The sequence below is a fragment of the Gossypium raimondii genome, chromosome 11 (genome assembly GCF_025698545.1).
Source record: "Gossypium raimondii isolate GPD5lz chromosome 11, ASM2569854v1, whole genome shotgun sequence".
Classification (NCBI taxonomy): domain Eukaryota; kingdom Viridiplantae; phylum Streptophyta; class Magnoliopsida; order Malvales; family Malvaceae; genus Gossypium; species Gossypium raimondii.
Genome location: NC_068575.1, coordinates 42,405,901 through 42,427,290, shown reverse-complemented (window position 1 = coordinate 42,427,290; position 21,390 = coordinate 42,405,901). Strand labels below are relative to the sequence as shown.

Below are 21,390 nucleotides of genomic sequence, written 5' to 3'. Positions count from 1 at the left end.
TTTGAAGTATCATTTAGATTTGCTATTTTTGGTTGGATTGCATGCTACAGGAAGGGTTGTATATGGATGAAAATTGGATGTTACAAATCTGCCAAAGTTAGTGGCATTTTTTCATAAACGCCGCTAAAAAACGGTACTTTTAGCGGTGTTTGTGATAAAAACGCCACTAAAGGTCCTGTTCTTTAGCTGCGTTTATGGGTAAAGCGCCCCAGTGGTTTGTGAGTATCCTAATATGTTTCCAGATGAATTACCTGGATTACCACCAGTTAGAGAAGTTGAATTTGCTATAGAACTTGTGCTGGGAACAACACCGATATCGATAGCACCATACAGAATAACTCCTACAGAGTTAAAAAAGTTGAAAGCACAAGTGCAAGAGTTGACTGATAGAGGTTTTGCTCGACCTAGCATTGACTACCGTCAGCTCAACAAAGTTACAATCAAAAATAAATATCTATTGTCTCGTATTGACGATTTGTTTGACCAGTTGAAAGGTGTCACAATGTTCTCAAAGATTAATCTTCGTTCTGGTTATTATCAGTTACGAGTGAAAGATTCGGATGCACCAAAAACAATATTCAGAACCAGGTACGGACATTATAAATTTCTTGTGATGCCGTTTGGTTTAACAAATGCACCTGTAGTATTTATGGACTTGATGAACAAAATTTCCAGACCGTATTTAGACAATTATGATGTGGTATTTATTGATGATATTCTGATATATTCTCGAGATGAGACTGAACATGCCGAGCATTTGAGAATTGATCTGTAAACTTTGCGAGATAAGTAATTGTTTACTAAATTTAGCAAATGTGAGTTTTGGCTTCGGGAATTTGATTTTTTGGGACACATATTATCGGCTGAAGGTATCAGAGTTTATCCGAATAAAATTGTATCTGAAGTTAGACGTTTTCTAGGGTTACCTGGTTATTACCAAAGATTTGTAAAAGGGTTTTCGATGATAGCTACACTGATGACATAGCTATTACAAAAAGATGTGAAGTTTGAATGGTCTGATAAATGTCAGTAAAGTTTTAATCAGTTGAAAGCCCTTTTGACTGAAGCATCAGTTCTGGTTCAGTCTAAATCGGGTAAGGAATTTGTGATTTACAGTGACGCATCATTGAACGGATTAGGCTATGCTTTGATGCAAGAAGGTAAAGTAATAGCTTATGCTTCCAGACAGTTAAAGCCACATGAAAAGAACTATCCGACATATGACTTAGAGTTGGCAACTATTGTATTTGCGTTAAAAATTTGGCGACACTATTTGTTCGGTGAAAAATGTCATATATTTACAGATCATAAGAGTTTAAAATATCTGATGTCGCAGAAAGATTTGAATCTAATGCAGCGTAGATGGTTCGAACTGTTAAAAGATTATGAGTTGGTTATTGATTATCATCCAGGAAAAGCAAATGTAGTTGTGGATGCTCTGAGTAGAAAGTCTTTGTTTGCCTTATGAGCGATGAATACCCGATTGTCATTGTCCGATGATGGCTCAATTTTAGCTGAGTTAAAAGCTAAACCAATGTTTTACAGCAGATCTGCGAAGCTTAGAAATGTGATGATGAATTGCGAGCTAAAACGGTACAGTGTAAGTCAACTTCTAATTTAGAATTTCAGATAAGACTTGATGATTGTTTATTATTCAGAGGTAAAATTTGTGTACCGAAGAATCCAGAGCTTATACAGAAAATTTTGCACGAAGCTTGTAGTGCTAGTATGTCTGTTCGTCCAGAAAGTAATAAGATGTACAATGATTTGAAACAGATGTACTGGTGGCCAAGAATGAAACGTGATATTTCAAATTTTGTATCTAAATGTTTGATATGTCAGCAAGTTAAAGTTGAACATCAGGTACCTTCAGGATTGTTACAGCCAGTAACGATACCGGAATGGAAATGGGATAGAGTTATTTTGGATTTTGTATCGGAGTTACCCTTATCTCTGAAAAAGAAATATGTTATTTGGATTATCGTTGATCGTTTGACGAAGTTTGCACATTTTATTACGGTACGTACAGATTTTTCACTTGACAGATTAGCGGACTTATATGTTTCAAAGATTATCAGACTACACGGAGTTCCAGTCTCTATTATCTCGGATAGAGATCCGCAGTTTACATTACAATCCTGGAACAAGTTATAGGAAGCTCTGGGTACATGATTGCATTTTAGCACTGCATTTCACCCTCAGATTGATGGTCAATTTGAGCGTGTGATTCAGATTCTTGAAGATATTCATCGTTGCTATATTTTAGAATTCGAAGGCAATTGGGAGAAATATTTTCCGTTAGTCGAATTAGCATATAATAATAGTTTTCAGACAAGTATAAAAATGGCACCATATGAGGCTCTGTATGGTCGCAAATGCCGAACCCCATTATATTGGACTGAGCTCAGTGAGAACAAGATACATGGAGTTAATTTGATTCGTGAGACTGAGGAAAAAGTGAAAGTGATCCAAGATAGCTTAAAAGCAGTTTCGGATCGTCAGAAATCCTATGCGAATCTTAAACGTAAATAAATAGAGTTTCAAGTTAGTGACAGGGTGTTTTTAAAAGTTTTGCCCTGGAAGAAAATTCTTTGGTTAGGTCGTAAAGGAAAATTGAGTCCGCCATTTATTGGGTCATATGAGATTATTGAAAGAATCGGACCTATTGCATACCGATTAGATTTTCCATCAAAATCTGAAAGAATCCACAATGTCTTTCACGTGTCTATGTTACGACAGTATCGATCTGATCCTTCACATGTTATATCTGCAATAGATGTCGACATTCAACCTGACATGACATACAATGAAGAACCGATTAGAATTCTGGCATGAGAAGTGAAAGAATTGAGAAATAAAAATGTAGCTTTAGTAAAAGTTCTTTGGAAATGACACGGAATAGAAAAAGCTACCTGGGAACCTAAGGAAACTATGAGAAAGCAACATCCGAACCTTTTTATTGGTAAGATTTTCGAGGATAAAATTCCTTTGGGGGTAAATTCGTAACAGCCCGTTTTCAGTGAAATCGAAGCAGTGGTTTCGGGACCACAAATCCAAAGTCGGATGAAAATTTATTTTAATATTATTTTATGGTCTACAGTATGATAGAAATATCTTATAAAAATTTTGTTAAGAAATTTTACCGTTTACATGTCTAATTTAATAAAAAAAAGACTAAATTACATAAAGTGCAAATGTTGAATTCTAATAGCTAAAGGTATTAAATAACTATGGAATTGTAAATTGGAGGTCCTTATATAGTAAATAGACCATTTACAGTAGTTAGTGGATAAGAATGATTATTCATCATTGGAAATTTAATAAACTATTAAGGTTAATTTTCAAAATTAATGATAAAATGATGATAAATAAATAAAATAAAATAAACTATTATCATTTTCATCATCATCCACCAAAAATAAAAGAAAACCCTAGCCATGGAAGTTTGAGTTTTAGCAAACTTATTTTACTCATTTAGGTAAGCATTCTTATCTCGTTTTTGATGATTTCTATGTTTCCGAGATCGTAATAGCTTAATATAGATAGCTTGGGGATTAATTTACAAAATCGTTAAAGTATTAGGGTTTTGCCATGGATGAGTATACTTGAATTTTTAAATTTTGTGATAGAAAATGAAATGTTGTTGTTAGATAAACAACTTTTGTAGAGACAATTTTGATGAAATTATCAATTAGGGACTAAATTGAAAAGATGATAAATTTATGGTAAAATTGTGAATTTTATGAAATATATGGGCTGCTATTAATAGGTATAAAAATTGGCTAAGCTTGAGTAAGGATTCAATTGCATGAAAGTTATTTTCCGAGCCTAGGGACTAAATTGCAATAAATTAAAAGTATAGGGGCACAATAGTAATTTTTGCCAAAAATATGTGCTGGACTAAATTGAATATGAATTATATTGAATTGAGTTAAATTCATTCGTATAGATCCGGATAGACCTCGTACAGAGTTAGATCGAGGTAAAGAGAAAATATCGGATTAACTGCCTCTGTATCTACGTACATTTATTGAGGTAAGTTTGTGTAATTAAATTGTACATTAATATGTGTTTAATTGATTTATTGTTTTTGAATTGTACAATTTCCATGAATAAATATCAATTGTATATCTGACAATTATCGAGTCCCGTTTAATCGAAGGAATTTGTAGGATACAAATGACAATGTCATTAGGGTTAACGATTTGGTTGGGGTCCTACATGTGTTGTGGACACACCACAGCTCTTATGAGCTTCCCCATATTTAGCTCGCATGAGCTTCCTGATATTTGGCTTGCATGAGCTTCCTGTTATACAGCTTGCATGAGCTTCCCATTATTCAGCTCGGAGGAGCTTCCCGTTTACAGCTCGTATGAGCATAAATGTACATGAATTGAAGGATTATAGTTCAGTACACTTCGTGTGTACTACCCGTATATCCAACAACATTCTAAATGATTCAACAGGCACAGTTCTGTTATGAAATTATATGAGTTCGATATGAACTATTAACGGTATATACATGAAATATGATTATTTGATGAATTCAACCATGTGTGTTAGATTTTATATGTGATTTTCATGGCTAATATGTTTGTGATGATGTGTTTAGGCTTTTGGCCAAATTGATTGTGATATGCTTTGTTAAACTTACCTAATTTATAGATATAAAGTAAGTTAAATTTTGTATTATACAAATTTACTAAGCTTAAATGCTTACTTTGTGTTATTTTTCGTGTCTTATAGTAATTTGAAAGCTCGTACGGGTTGGAAGCTAGTCAGAGCTATTTCACACTATCCATTGGCTCTTTTGGTACTTTTAGTAAATCAATATCGGATATAATGGCATGTATAGGTTATTTTGGTCAATGTTAGTATATAAATGTTTTGTTGAGACAAGTCATTTGAATGGCTTGTGTTGGTATATTTTAATGTATATATATAAGTGATTTGTCATGTTCGATGTATGAGTAATATGGTAGAATAAAAGAAAGTAAAATGTGGCTTGGAAATGGCCTATTTTTTTTGTCCACACGGGCGTGTGTCTCAGCCGTGTGTGACACACGGCCAGGTGAAACGGCCATGTGCCCCCTGTACCTTTAAAATTGCGCAAGTCAATATACTCAACACGGCCTAGCACACGAGCGTGTGACTTGGCCATGTGACCCAAGTCAGAGAGTTACACGAGCATGGACACAGGCTGGGACACGGTCGTGTGTCCCTATTTCGAATGCCTATACGGCCTAAGACACGGGCGTGTCTCCTGACCGTGTAAATCACACGGTCTGACCACACGGCTGTATGTCCCCTGCATCTTTGAAAATTTTTTATGTTTTTCAGAAAAATTCTTTAAGTACCCCATCCAGTCCCAACTTGATTCTAACTTGTATTTTGGGCCTCGAAGGCTCATATAAGGGACAATATGTTTGATTTAGATTCATTTCTGATATGAATGTTATATCATATGAAAAGTCTGATTAATTGATCCGTAAACTCTGGTAATGCTCCATAACTCTGTTCTGGCAATAGATATGGGTTAGGGGTGTTACACCTTTGCATTGTACACAATTCATTCAATTCATTATTATTCAAATTCTCTTTTGAGTTTATAAATTCTCTTTGAGTTTTCTTTTTAAGAATTTCTCGAGTTTCTTTTAGAAGAGTTGTAACAATCTTTTAAGATTGTGGGGATCATCTTTAAACTTTTTCTTGCCAAGTTTTCTTTCTTGGAGGGGAAATTAGAGCTGCTTGAAGGGGGTTATGGATTCTTCGTGTTACCAAGGCTTCTTAAGACTTCTGCATACCACGTTCTATCTTTCCATCTATCTTCTTTATTTTCTTCCTTGTTATTATAATCATAGATTTATTATTCTATTTTAATTATCTTAGTTATTTATGTTAATTGTTTTATGTAACTTGGATTTGATTACGTTTCAGGTTGTGTCAAAAATCCAAGTTTCTTTTCAAACGTCTAGAGCCCTAAGCCAAATCTGTGACTTTGAAAAACTTTACGATCCACTTCTGCATTCATCCGTCTCATTATTTATCATTTGGTATCAATAGGTTAAAGCACATTGCACATTCCTTCCTCCGTGCAACAGAATTCTTTAATGTTTAGTCGATTTTGGACTTATAGTGCTATTAAGCTTTCCTACTGATTCGCAATACTAAGATTGGGAAGTTGAGAAGGGATTAAGAGATTCGAAATGCTCAAGATCAACAATGTGACACTATTCTAGACACGATCAACAAAATTTTAGAATGTCTTAGTACAAAAATTGAGCGTCAGAATTGTAATTAGGGAGATAAGATGGATAAGCCTCGTTTTCATGCAAATAGTGTTCGATGTGTCTCTCGTGCAAATGATGAGACTTTGGTTAATAATGGTCGTATGAAACATTTTTTAGCTAAACCAAGGTTCAACATTCCACAATTTTAAGGGATGTATGATCCCAAAGCATATTGTGAGTGGGAATAAAAAATTGAACTTATGTTTCGTTACTGTAAATGCTGGGAAGAGGGAAAAGTCCAATTGGCGACCCTTAGATTTTTAGATTATGCGTTGAGTTAATGGATTGAACTTGGAATTTATCGTCAAAGAAACCACAAAAGGGCAATTGAAACATAAGACGAGTTGAAGTAAGTGATGCAAAAGCATTACGTTCCTTCTCATTACTAGAGAGAGGTCTCAATGAGACTTCAACGCCTTGTTCAAGGTAATTGATCTATTGATGAATACTTTAAAGAGATGGAGATGTTTATGCAAAGTGCAAATATACGAGAGGATGAAAAAACTACCATGGTGCTATTTATAGATGGCTCGAACGTTTCGATAACCAATGCTCTTAATCTTCAAACCTATATTGATCTTGAAGAGATGGTACACAAGGCAATTGAGATTGAGCAACGATTTTAGGAACATCAATCTCGTCCATTTTTCGCATCACACTATTATCGAGGTACAAGTTCTAATTCTACTTTCAACAATTTAAAACCTTCTTATGCTATTAATAAGTTGCTGCCAAAACACGCTAAGACTAAACCTTTTGAATGGAAAAGTGGGGCTCATACAAAACATTCTTCTACATCTTTCAAGCAGCTCATTTCTACTAATTTTTCACCAAAACAACAAAGAGCTAGTGCCATTGAATGTTTTACGTGTAAAGGGCATTGACACTATAGTCATGATTGTGCAAACACGAGACTTTTGTTGATCAAAAAAGATAGCAAACTTTGTGAACCCGAAAAAAATGATAATGGGAATTCTTTCCTTGAATCTATAGAGTTAGATGAAATAGAAACGTCATGTTCTCCAACTGAGATATATTGTACTGAATTGAATATTCATAATACTTGTGAAAGGGATATGAGAAGAGAGGAAAATCATGTGAAAAGACAGAGAAAATAGACCTTTAGTGATAAAAGTCTACTTAATTGCCAAAATTTAGTGAGTGAAAATCCAAATGAGGTAAAATTGGAGAGTTCTCAAGTGGAAAAATAAAATAAAAAGCAAGAAAATACCCATACAAAAGCGAGGAATGATTATGTTTTAACTGACTCTAACTTAAATTTGTTTAGTGGTGTTTCTTTGTTACATGATTTCAAGGATCCATTGACGGACTCTCAATTATATTACTCTACCATCGATAGACGGTTTTACTTGTGGGAAAAAGGTAAGTTGAACATTGATAATCCTCCACAGGTGCTAGAAGGTAAGAAAAGTAATTATACATCGAAAATTGAAATATGTAGGCATACCTTGAATGTTTTTGATAAGTATGCTACTAATTTTATTTTTTTTTCTTAAGACATACTTTCTTATTGGTCAAGTTTTAATAAACAATGGTCTGAAAGTTCAATTGATTTTATGGGTTTACCTTGGTATTTAAAGTTTACTTTTGTTGCATTCGACAGGTTTGTTAAAAAACCTCATGCATTTGATCTTGCAACAAAATTTTCTACCTTAAACTCTAAATATGAATTTTTATATAATAATATTAAACTACTTGATTTTTATAATTATGTGGAATTCTTGACTCATCGTTGGAAATTCTTATGGATGACCATGCATATTAAAAGAAAGTTACAAGTTATTTTTTATTTGAACATTCATGTGCTTAATATTTCTTTGTCTAGTGTTAATGGTTTGTTTTTGAAGAATAGATACTTGATCCATGCTGATTTGGGATATCAAAATCATATCTTTGATCCTGAAGATAGTTTTGGCGCACAAGAAAGCTTAAGTAAGTATTTTATTCATTTTATTTATTCTAATCCCTTTTCTTTCTATGCAACTAAAGATTTAGGGGCGAATCTTCTTGAGGAATGGGGGAATGATGCGAGTCTCAAGGCAAAATTTCAGACCCATGAATGTGATTGGACTCACACTACCTCAAGGCCCAACAACAATGTCAAAGGCTAAGCAAATCAAATCAGGATTTGATCAAAAACAAGATTCAATGACAAATCTTTTTGAGGAAAGGGAGAATGATACATGCACAGATGGGGTGAAATTTATTAAATCTTAATCACCAAAGTTGCCAATTTTCAAGCTTGGGAAATCAGTAGACTTGCGACGACTTTTTGGATGGGATCCTGGTATTTATGGGAAGAGATGTCTTCATGATGTTTGAATATCTATCTCTTAGCTTTGAAATGTATTTTGAATCACTCGATTTTGAGTTCGGGAGCTCAATTTATGACCATTTTAGTGAAGACTACGTGAGCAGAATTTCTGAATGGGATTATAAGGGGAATTACGAATTTCAGGTTTTTAATTCGAGTTTAAATCGTATTGGGTTTGGGCTTTAGGTTTAATTTTTATTATATATGAGCCCAATATTGTATTTATCAACTCTAATTATTTTATTATTATTTTATTCCAAATTTTTTATAATTATTAAGTATTTTAAGTTATTTAGGAGTTTTATATTAAAAGAAAAGTTTAGTTTAAAACTACTTCTTATTTAGATTAAATTAGAGTTCTAGTATACTTAAGAGTTTTATTTAGATTTATTTTGCTAGCCTATATATAGGTCTTTTCATTGTACACAATTCATTCAATTCATTATTATTCAACTTCTCTTTTGTGTTTATAAATTCTCTTTGAGTTATTTTTTTAAGAATTTCTCGAGTTTCTTTTAAAAGAGTTTTAACAATTTTTTTAGATTGTGGGGATCATCTTCAAACTTTTTCTTTCCAAGTTTTCTTTCTTGGAGGGGAAATTAGAGCCATTTGAAGGGGATTGTAGATTCTTCGTGTTTCCAAGGCTTCTTAGGACTTCTACATACCATGTTCTATCTTTCCATCTATCTTCTTTATTTTCTTCCTTGTTATTCTAATCATAGATTTATTATTCTATTTTAATTATCTTAGTTATTTATTTTAATTGTTTTATGTAACTTGGATTTGATTGCGTTTCAGGTTATGTTAAAAATCCAAGTTTCTTTCCAAACGTCTAGAACCCTAAGTCAAATCCATGACTTTGACAAACTTTACGATTCGCTTTCGCATTCATCCGTCTCATTCTTTATCACTCGTCCCCACCAAAAATATTGTTGCCCCTAACTCTGTCACAAGTTATAGTAACGAGCTCACCGCCTTTAGTGGAGATGGATAAAACAAATTACTTGATTATACTGAAATGCCCCTATGTTTTTCGTATTTAACTTATGTATGGGTTTTATAGAGTATCATCCTTTGATGAGGTGAAACTCATTGTCATGGTCGCATAACCACTGCCAACTGAGGCCTCATTTATGCTTTATCCCTTGGCAACATAATCTTTGTAAACTTGAAGCCCTAGTTACACTTCAACCCGAGACCGTATAATCACCGTCAACTGGGACCTTGAGTTGCAACACGATCTGGTTTCTCAGGTGATGACTCTATACTCACATGGCAGATGAAATTTGTTTGTCACCGAGCTTCACGAAATCACCATAAATTCAAACATACCTTAAAACTATAACAATGTCTATTTCAAATACAGACAAAAATAAATCTATAAACTTCTAATTTTCAACCAAAAAAAAAATTCAACGAAGTGAAAATGTGCCCTGTATGACATGTTTTCATTTCTCTCCAAAAACAGTATTTCCCGATAAATATAAAAAAAAACAACATAAATCCTTAAATTTTAAAAAATTCAACATATATGTTTAATTCGGCCATATTATATACTTCCACATTTTCATATTCTAATTTATTCTTTTAATTATTTCGTATTTTAATATTGTTTTATCTTATATAATATATTAATTTTAATTATTTTTTCTGAAATAATTAAATAATAATTTTTGTCTTTATTAATGTCAAACCCCCGTACCGGACCCGATCGCCAGATTAAGGCACCGAAATGTCACATTCGTTGCTGGATCAACTACAATTATTTACATATTGATTTAGCTTTTTATTCAAATTGCTTTGCTCATTACACATTTATAACATGATTTATAAATAAATCCGAGCTTTATACAAGCTTATGAAAGCTCTCTTGATGTCCTATAGTTGATTAAGGACTAAAATATAAAATTTCAATCTTCCGAGTTGACATCACAACTTCGAGGATTCCACATTGTGAAACCACTCACTGACTTAGCTCGTCGCGAGATGGTTTCTGTCTCCATGAGTCCCATGAATTTCTATTCACAACTCCTAAAACAATGTTCATATACCACATTTCAATTAAATTCAATCATTTGTTTCCACTAAAAATATTTTAGGGATGTTGTTTTAACCTATGTACATGTCATATTCTATACCATAAAATTTATTACATACTTTTCTTCCAACCTTTGATGATGTGATCAGATATGTTGAAGCCGCTACTTCGAACAACTTGAATCTAGAGCTCTAATCTGATCTTCCACCTATGCGTTTAAAACAAACATTAAGCTTGTAAAAGCTTAGTAAGTACATCAAGAATTAAACTTACCATTACCTTAATTAAATTTAAGGTGTCAATACTTTAAATATAACATAATTTAAGAATTTTACTATACCTATTAAAATTTAAGTATAAAATATGTGAAATTATTATCTTAGTAGTTGTGTGATTAACTTAAAAATATTTGTGTTATTATTTAATTTGAAATTGATTAAAGTATAGTGAAGATATTCATTTAATTTAATTTAATGTCAAAATGAATTAATGTTGTGTAATGAAAGTATGAAATAAGTGATTAAATTGTAAAGTGTACAAAAGTTAATGTGTAGAATATAGTATTATGAATAAATGCTTAATTGAAGTGGGTTGATAGCGATTATGAAATTTTATATTGATAGACTAAATTGTAAAATACTCAAAAGTGTATACTTCAAGGCTAAGTAAATCCAATAGCCATAATTCATTCACACATCTAATGGTATTTTGGTAATTTTACTCAATTTTTTACTAAATGACCATTTTACCCTTGGTCAAGTTTTATATTTCCATGTATGTCCTTTCTACTTTTGAATATTTTTACTTTGTCCTTCAATTTTTAATTTACACTTTTAACCCTTCAACTTTTGAATATTCTCATTTTGACCTCATCAATTTTTACTTTTTCACAATTTAGTCAATACCTCAGCAAAATTTAACCTTAATATAATCATGACCAAATATAATTTTGATAACTTAAATTCATCACAATTAAAATTTACACTAAAATAAATTTCCAATATAACATTTGTATGTTCAATGTTTTAAGCGATTGATAACTATTAAAAGAAAAGTAAATCCGATTCATTATACAAATAAACTAGAACTATAAAAGCTTTAGAAGATTAAAATCCTTCTACAAGATACATTAACTTTAAATAATCAATTTTTTCTAAAAATTATAGGTAGCAAATGAATACATTGTTTTATATGCATTGTCAATGCTACATATGAACGTTTCAGTTGAATAAAGCATCCCTGTATAACACAAATTTAAAACTAACTCAAATTTAATTTTTACCGACGAGTAGATCATTTTTAAAATTTTAAAATACAGAAATTATAGCAACTAAATTTGTACTGGTGAAAATATTATAGACGCAAACGCGACTACCAACTCAAAGATAGGATCAGCGCAATACTCCATTTTTAAGATTTTCAAAACCATACGGATAATTGTACCGCTTAAATTATTAATTCTCGATTCAATTAGTTAATCCAATTTATCTAAATAAATTACTAAAAAAATTATAAACCAATAAAACAAGAAAAAACTGATTTAATCAATTTTCTTTTATCTCAATTCAACTAATTTGTACTGATTTGTGAGTCAACTGATCTAATCCCTCAAACCAGACCAATACTCCAACCAAGTTCTGGTCCAATCCAACCCGATCCAACAACATTGCAATTTGGAACCCACTACTACAATATCAATCTTAATTGTACCTTCGTGGGTAAAAAAAGGGTGAGTTCCACCAGAAATTACCCAGTGCAATGCGTAAATTCCCATCCCATGTAATTTGGCCTATCAATTCACTGAATGTATATGAGAAACAAAAACAGAAAGCTATACATACCATCACAAAACTATATTTTTGTTAATATATTTCAAGGTTAAATACCTCCTCTTTTGCCCTATTTTCATCAGCAATCCTCAATGAACATTATAATTTTAGATCAAATTAGCTTGGCTTCCCATCACCACTTTTCAATACCCACCAGTTACCTTTATACTCGCAAAAATCACTCATTACCTGCAAAAAAACCAAAAACAAAGATGATATTATCTTATTGCAAAGTTGGAATCGGAATGTTCAATGATCCAGTTGAAAGGAATGAAATGTCCTTTGATAATATATCTGATTACAACTCAATGCTGACCCCTCACTATTACAACTTAACTTAACCTAAAATTAAAGCACCCCTCACTATTTAGAAGTACTCATTAACCTAGTTCGGTTGTACAAATTTGGCCTACAAAACGAAATTAGAGAGACAACTCGTAAGATTTGGAGACAAGTCTAGAGATCTAAACTCAAATACCACTTGTTCTTGTATGATTATCTCTATGGTGTTCTAAATACTTCTCAAGTTGCAAATAATACATTCTTACGTCAAACCTGTGTATTTGGTATAACAATGTAATAGAGTAGAGCAATTTATGTTTACATATACCTTCTTACATTTATGCATGCCTGATGCAAACAAATAATCATGTCTCAACCTAAAGGCAATAGAGCGAAGTGATATGATCATCTAAGATTCTGTTCAAGGAAGCATATCAAATTGTTATCGGAAATCAAGATATTATCTAATTACAGAAGATACCTTGTTATATTCATTATTCGTAATGTCCCTCTTAAGACTAACTTGGGCAGCAGCTGTGACCTCAGCCTTCTTGAGCTTGTCTTTCACACGAAGAAGATTAATCACAACTTCCCTGCATAGAAAATAACATTCTGATGAAAAAAAAGGAAAATTTGTAAAAGGAACATAGAGAGTAGAGACCATAATCATTTATTTAAGCTTAAATGTTTAATTGAACAGATTTATGCAACCTCAATGGATCACATTCTGGATTCTCTTGGGATGACTTCATAACAAAAAGACCACCATGAAGTTCTACTGCAACTTGACTAACGACATCCTGGAGCTCATGCTCAGGTGCATCAGCACCATATGCTGCCTTAACTACCAGTCTAGCATCTGCCTTGGGAAGGGTAGACTGGGAAAGAGCCAAATCTCGTAGACCTTTGCGAATCAGTTGCAAGCTAATAACAAACAAGCAGTACAACAAAATTATAAAGCAGCTTTCATCAGCTTAAATAAATCAAGGTTTTATATATTCAACATAGGATGGGATGAATGAAACTAACAGTTATATTGAAATGTCTATGGTTAAAGCCTCAAACAATCTACCTGCAAACTTTGTAAGTTTGAAACACTTTTTTCAGGGCCTTTGGTATAGCTTCTCGAGTTTCATCAGACATTGTCCTCCCAGCATGTGCTCCAGGTGCAACCTTTCTTGCAACTTTATCAGAGTTCCCTGCTTTTTCTGACTTTATGACTGTGCCAGGCTTTGTTCTACTAGGGCCACCCTTTGCACCTCGCCAAATATGATTAGTTACATTGTCTTCTCCAGCTTTCCAAATCTGTTCTTGTTTCTTAACAATATCTGGATATTCTTTTTTGAAATTTTCATCAGTATTCTCTTTTAACTTCCAACCTTTCAAGGGAGGACTCTCAATGGCTAAGATTTTCAGAAAGCCTTTCACTTCTTCTTTGCGACTTGTGGAAAGGTTGTTTACTTTGTCATAGCTTATGAATGGGTTCTTGCTGAATAAGAGAAGCACATAGTCTCTGGCTAAAGATTTAGACGGATCCCCCGGAAATAATAATGAGCTCTTGGGAACCCAGAGTCCCTGCACTAATAAAGCATGCTTCTGAAGGACTTCAAAAACTTCTTCAATTGGGTCATCAGGAGCATAGTGCCTTTTGAGAGTGTTGAAGTGGTGAAAAGGACGCCCCTATTGACAGAAGAAAAGGAGTTGGAAAGATGAAATAGAATAATACATTATAATATGACTAGTAATCCCTACAAAGGCCGGCTAAACAAAGTAAAATTTAACTGTCAAAGCCTTAAATCTTTCTTTTCCAAAACTCAATTTAAATGAGAAAAGGGGGGGGGGGGAATGCAAGATCCTAAAGATTCCTTAATTCAAATAAGATGCTATATATATTATAAGACCATGATCCTAAACTCGGGAAAGATAAAGATGCATGTAAGCTAAAAGCCTAGGTTCATTGGGAATGGATATGGAAAAAGTTTATGATGGATCCAGCTTGCAGAGTGAAATTTTGTTTTTTAAACTACTATATACGGGACAGCAGCCAAATCAGGCAGATGCCCAAACACACAGAAAAAAAGTCAAAGGTGGAAGCTTTAGTTGAACATACCTCGGTCAGTAATTTCTTCAAACGGTCTTCAAGTGGAATTGAACATAACAACCTGAAAGAAACAATTTCATGGTCCTTAAATCATTAAACATAAAGATAGGATGATGATGCATTTTCCACCACCTAATAAGGCCATGAACATATCAAACACATGAACAAGTAGCATATAGAGAGACCGCAGATACAAAATTGCATCTTCCAAGTCTGCATAATTATGGAAGCTAGTAACATAAACTAGTTGGGTAACCATACCTTCTGGATAAACGTTGTGCTTTATTGTTGTTGCTTGGTAGAGGACACAAGGAATCAACATAATCATACCTAGAGATAATGAGAAACAATTCAAAGCAATAGACAGACAGCTTATTAATGCTTCAATACAGTAATTTCGAACTTCTCTCAAATTCTTAGCATAAGGGGCCAACAAATAAACAGGTAATAAGTAAAAAACATACGGGTTCAAAGTAAACTCAATTGGGGAGCTTTGTTCTGCCATCATTTTCTGCAGATACTGAGCAGAAAAATCACTCTTGGAGCTATGATACTTGAGCGGAACCCAACACTGGAAAGAGAAGGAAATGAAACAAAAAAGAAGGAAAAAGAAAAGAGCCGATATAATTAATACATGATTTTCAGAACACGGAAATGAAGTCCACCAGTAACACAAAATTTAGCAAGCAGTAACAGTATCCTACAATTATAAGCCATTTTAGTTGCTCGTGTATCAATGTAAATTTAACATACAATTGAAAATACTTTCATGCCGAACAAAAAGAAAGTTTAAAATAACAAGTGACACCTCTTTATCTTCTGCCTTTTGCTCAGTTGAGGACTGCACTTTCTGGTTCTGCATCAAAGTAAAACTTGAAAATCATGTATAGAATTAATATGTAAAAGTCAACTACAGGGGTTAAACTAAAAAAGAGATTTCCCAGTAGAAATTGCTCAAGGATCCAAAAGCAAGGTTCGTTTTGGACACATATTCTGAACCTTAAATTCAAACATTTCATAACAGTATATCCCAATGATAAGTAATTACCTGCTTGGCAGATGGACCAGCTGCTTTCCCATCGTTAGGTTCTACTTTAACAGTAACTTCTGCTTCAGCAGCCACTGTGTCCTTTCTTTTTGAGACACCAGACTTGAGATGTGCCAATGATGGTCGGAGCTGAACAACTGCATGAATAGGATTTAGGTGCAACTGCACCATAAAAATGACCTTAGAACAACAACATCCATCAAGGGAAAAAAATATTATATAGCTAATCTCAAACAAGCTCATAGACAATAGATGCACACACCTTATCACCCATTAAAACTCCAACAGCATAGCCAGATGGACGTGGTGGCAGCCATGAAGAAGATAAGGTCTAAAAAGAAATGAGGATACATAATTAGGTTATGCAGCTAAATTTATATGGAAAAGACATTATGTAAAAAGCAAATGCGACAATGCAACTTATCAACAAATGCAGTAGCAGTATGTAAAAAATTTATCAATGCAAAGCACTCGGAACATGTTTCCGGGGAAAAATACAAAACCTATAAATATATAGATTGAAATTTGATTAAATTGTGATATCAGAGAGAAACCTGCTTCGTCATCTTCAATTTGTTAGCAGATTCACTGTCGTAATTATTCGAATCAACATCAACAGACATGTCAATTTCCACTTCCCCACTATCAGGTTTCACCCGTACCTACAAAATAACTAAAGAATAATTCATACAAAGAAAAAGAAAAAGAAATTGAAGGGGAAAAAACAGACGAACCTCCTTGCATCGTTCATCCAATTCGTATGGTCGCCAGCAAGGCCTTAGAGGATATTGCAAAACATATAACTGCAATTTTATTCCAAAAGGGGGGAAAACAATAAGCAAAAATGAAAATTAAACAATAAAGGAAATAGAAAAATGCAATCACCTGAGCGTCGGCGTCAATTGAAGGAGTGAAGAAGACGTCGATTTCGCGAACAACCATATCTTCTTCTTCTCCTTGATCTTCTTCTCTGTTGGCTTCAGTCAAGATCTCATCTTCTTTAGTTTCCTCATCAATCTCCATCTTCACCGCGCCATTTGATATCGATTGTTCGGCTTTCGGTTCAGCAACCATCGGCGGCTTGACATCTTCTTCATCGTTTTCTTTCTTTTTGGAAACTGCTTCCACAGGTGGTGGTTGGGGTTTGGGCGCGGAGTCTTGAGGCTCTTGTTTGGATGAGGGTTCAGGTTTTGGCTTAGAGGTGGATTTGAGTTTGGGTGCGAATTTGGAAGATTTGGGCGCGAATTTGGTGGTTCGAGTATTGGCCTGACTTGAACCGTCGAGCTCTCCCAAATCATCCAGGTCCATTTTCGACGTTTTGTTATCAGTGTTAATCCAGTCACCGGTTAGGGTTTCCACCGATTAGGGCTTGTTGCAGCTTGAGTGTGGAGAAAGATTCTTATAAGAGGCTTCAGTAAATATTCGACAAAAGATATGACCAAGATTTTAAATTTAAGAACGGTTTAATTACGAATTAAAGAGGGAATCGGTTTCATGGCCAGGTTTAGCTCTTCTTAAGATTACAAGTAGAATTGACTTGAAATGTGCGAGAATTTAGTTAAAAATATAAGTCCGAAAAATAGGCTTAGATATAAGGCTCGATTAAAAAATAGGTCGGGCTTCGGGTAAGGTATTTTGGCCCGGGTCCAACCCGAATTCACTAAAGGATAAAAGAATTTTAAAGACATTTGTTAATTTTGTTATTATTTTAGAAGCATTTGCTTGTTAAATTGTATCTATCTTAGTGTTATTCAAGTATACATATTTTTTAAAATTTATTTTCAATTTGTTGGAAAATATTTTTTTAAAATTTTTAGTATTTTTAATGTATTATATATTTTTTACAATTATATAAAAAATAATATAAAAATTAATATGGGCGGGCCGGGTCGGGCCCAAGTTTTAACATTTTTATCCGAGTCGAGCTTAGGTAAAATTTTAGGTCTATTTTTTGGGCCGAGCCCGAGCCTAGCAAACGGACCTAAAATTTTAATTAAACCCGGCCCAACCCGACCCATGCACACCTTTAATTATAAGCTCGAATCTCATTATTTACGTCTTTAACATTAACTCACTTAGTCAAGCTCCATAAACTTGGACTGAACTATAAAATTAACAATAATTCAATAAAAAATAATTGGTGCAAGGTCTATAAACTTGGACTAAATTTAACAATAATTCATAAATTTAGTTGAATTAGATAATGACTAAATATAAATTATAGTTTTAAAAGTTTTTGCTTAACCTTTTACATCTTTTCCATATAAAAATATAAAAATTATACACCATAAAATTGAACCTATAATACATATTGTTTTTAATATTTTTATTTTACAATTTCAATCAAAATCTCATTTATTTTTTATATTCATTTTTAATAAATATAGTTTTTATATAATTTTATTGTCATCTATGATGTGAATTTGATAAATTTTATATAAAATTAATTGAGTTTATATTACAAATTAACTGAAAATCAATTAAAAACAATTAAATGAGAAAAAATTTAAATAAAAATTATATTTCAAAACATTGTTTACCTTTTTCAATACTTTTTTTCAAAATGCTAGTTTATTCATTAGTGTTTATTATATATATATATATGGTATAAAAATTATTCGAACCTAAGTTATCCGAGAAAGGTAAACACTAGATTAATAGGCCACAATTTGGGTTATATATATATATATATATATATATATATATATATATGATGAATATTACATAATCTAATATTATATTTTGTTACACTTATGATGTGAGTAAAAGAAAAACATAATATTAAATTATGTTTATAAAATGCTAGTTAAGGAGTCCAAGATAAGTCCTTCTTAAATTTTTGATTTTTTTAGAAGAGCTTGAGTTTAATTTTTAAATGTTTTATTTAAATATTTCATGTTAAAATAGTAAAAGACAAACACATTTATATATTAATATTCATTATTTTATTAAAATAATTTTTAAATAATTTCGATTGAATCGATTTATTCTTTTCTTCTATATGTATATGAATCAATATTATTAAATTCCAATCCATTATTGATACCTCAAGGAAAATCCCAAACTATATCCCAAATTGACGAGTTAATGTAAGTTTATCCATGCAATTATGCACCCTTTGAATAGGAATCTATTTTCTAAAAGATCTTGGCTTTCATGTTTTGGTGAGCCTCCAAGATCCTTTTGACGATCTATGTTGTTTTGAAAGAATGTCTATATGATTTAATCGATTGTGTAAAGCCTACGGTAACAACGAAATCAAGGAAAGTATACGAAAAAGACAATTGACTCGTGATATTAACTCAATCATAAACATTTTATATAGCATAGATATATAATATTTTTAGTTTAGTTTAGCTTTCACAAATTATTAATTTCACTATCTAAATCAAATTTTAATATTTAAATCAATTAAAATTAAATTTTCATATATATAAATGTGCATAACTTATGTGAGATTTATGGATTTGACTCTATTTTATTACTTTTTCATCTATTAATATTCAATTTATTTTTAATCACCATTCACATTTAATAAATGAGTTCTACACATTTGAATTATGATGACCATATATTGGATATTAATGAATGAGAAAATAACGAATGCCTGAAGAATTTTGTTTAATCATAGGCATATTGCAATTCATCAAAAGAATAATCATTTAAAGTAGATGAGTTAGAAGTTACCTTAATATCATTGATGGCCATAAGGTAAAGATTGACTACTTCTTAATCTTCATTGTCCGATGAATTCTCATCATTCCGAGTAGCAACATGAGCCTTAAGCTTTTGTTTACTTGACCCTTTTTTCTTCCATTGAGGACACTCAAACTTGATGTGTCCCGACTTTTTGCATTCATAGCATATGATAGGGTCCTTCTCTTTAGTAGATTCATTCTTGAGTCCTTCCTTTTTTTTGGAATTGTCTTCCTTTGTTGGACCTCATGAACCTTTTATATCTTTTTGCAAACATTGTCATCTCATTATCATCATCATTCTTGCTAGAGTCTTCATCAGTCTCACAAGTTGTTGATTTGAATGTAACTCCCACTTTCCTTGGACTTCTTTGATTTCATTTACTTTGTAGTTGATTTTCATTTCATACGTCAACAAGGAACCAATGAGCTCATCAAGAGAGAGTGAGTTGAGATCCTTTGACTCTTCTATTGCTGTCACTTTAGGTTCCTAAGATGTTGAGAGACTATTCAATATCTTCTTTACCATCTTCTTGTTGAGATATGTCTTCCCAAGAGCTTTGAGACCATTGATGATATGAGTGAAGTGATTGGACATCTCCTTGATACATTTTTCCATTTTTGCCTTAAACAATTCATAATCAAGAGTAAAAGGACTTATCTTGGACTCCTTAACTCTACTTGTCCCTTCATGTGTGACTTCAAGTTTGTCTCATATTTATTTTGCATTGTCACACAAGGAGACTATTGTATTCATTTGGGCCAAGAGCACAAAATAGAGTGTGCATAGCCTTTGCATTTAATTGCACCTTCTTGATATCATTTTGATCCCATTCACTCTCGTCCTTTGGGGCAATAACACCTTTGACACTTTTTATTAGAATAGATAGCCCATTAGTAACTATCCTCCAAACTTCATAGTCGTTGGCTTAGATGAATAGCTTTATTATTGTTCTCCAATATGAGTATTTGGTGCCATTGAATAGTGGAGGCCTCATGGTGGAATGCCTTTCTCCCAATATAGTGAAATTTTACTCTGATGCTATGAAGGAAATTTCTTAACTTGTAGCTTCTATCTTGAATACCTTAATGATCTTCACTCTTTGTGGTAAAACTGTCTCAAGAGTTTTAGCTCTGATACCAATTGTTAGCTCGATGAAGCAAACCAAAAATGCCAAGAAGGGGTGAATTGGCCTTTAAAAATTTGGTGAAAGCAAAGACAAGAATGAAACAATGAACACAAAGAGTTTAGAGTGGTTCGGCCCCAATTGCCTACTCCACTACCTTAGCTTTCCACCACTAATGATTTTCCCAAATTCACTAATTTGTTCAACCTTTGAGGAAAAGGTTTAACCTTACAACTCCTTAAGATTTTTACCCTAAATCTTAAGTTTCAAACCCTCTCAAAGAGATACAAATGAGCAAACAAAGAAACAATCTTTTCAAGATAAAATTGTTTGCAAATTGAAGCACAAATACAATGAGATACACTTGAGCAAAAGAATAAAGATAAAGCTCACAAGTGTATATAAGAAGAACATGAAAATTTAAGCTCTAAGGTTGTTTGATTGATGATTTTTGCTTGAAAGTGCTTTCTTGGATGTTGTAGGACTTTGAAAGATGGTATTTATACCCCCTAATAGATTTCTAGTCGTTGAGGTTGTTGGTGAAGTTAATATGGCCGTTGGGGATGTAAAACTAGAGCATGTATTTCACCTGTAACTGCGAGTATCGATACCTCCAAAAAGGGTATCGATATTTTTTGTCATAAA

The 21,390-nt window shown here is 32.7% G+C and overlaps 1 protein-coding gene across 1 annotated transcript; it reads right to left on the bottom strand.

The window, feature by feature from the left end:
• Positions 1–12,199: 12,199 nt before the first annotated feature.
• Positions 12,200–17,355, bottom strand: LOC105803822 (uncharacterized). Its single transcript, XM_012636225.2, has 13 exons — positions 16,809–17,355; positions 16,658–16,726; positions 16,478–16,585; positions 16,186–16,254; positions 15,924–16,085; positions 15,684–15,731; positions 15,340–15,446; positions 15,137–15,205; positions 14,885–14,936; positions 13,847–14,454; positions 13,486–13,698; positions 13,256–13,367; positions 12,200–12,681 (listed from the first exon to the last, which is right to left on the bottom strand). The coding sequence occupies exons 1-13, from the start codon at positions 17,229–17,231 to the stop codon at positions 12,610–12,612; spliced, it is 2,112 nt and encodes a 703-aa protein (XP_012491679.2). The 5' UTR covers positions 17,232–17,355; the 3' UTR covers positions 12,200–12,609.
• Positions 17,356–21,390: the final 4,035 nt, after the last annotated feature.

Bases quoted from the DNA above. Each gene is read 5' to 3' on its own strand.
- LOC105803822 (XM_012636225.2), bottom strand. From the start codon at position 17,231: ATGGACCTGGATGATTTGGGAGAGCTCGACGGTTCAAGTCAGGCCAAT. The intron at 15,447-15,683 runs GTGTCACTTGTT...TTCTCTTTCCAG, and splicing joins AAAAGGCAGAAGATAAAGAG to TGTTGGGTTCCGCTCAAGTA. The intron at 12,682-13,255 runs GTATCTTCTGTA...GTTTTTTTGCAG, and splicing joins CGAATAATGAATATAACAAG to GTAATGAGTGATTTTTGCGA.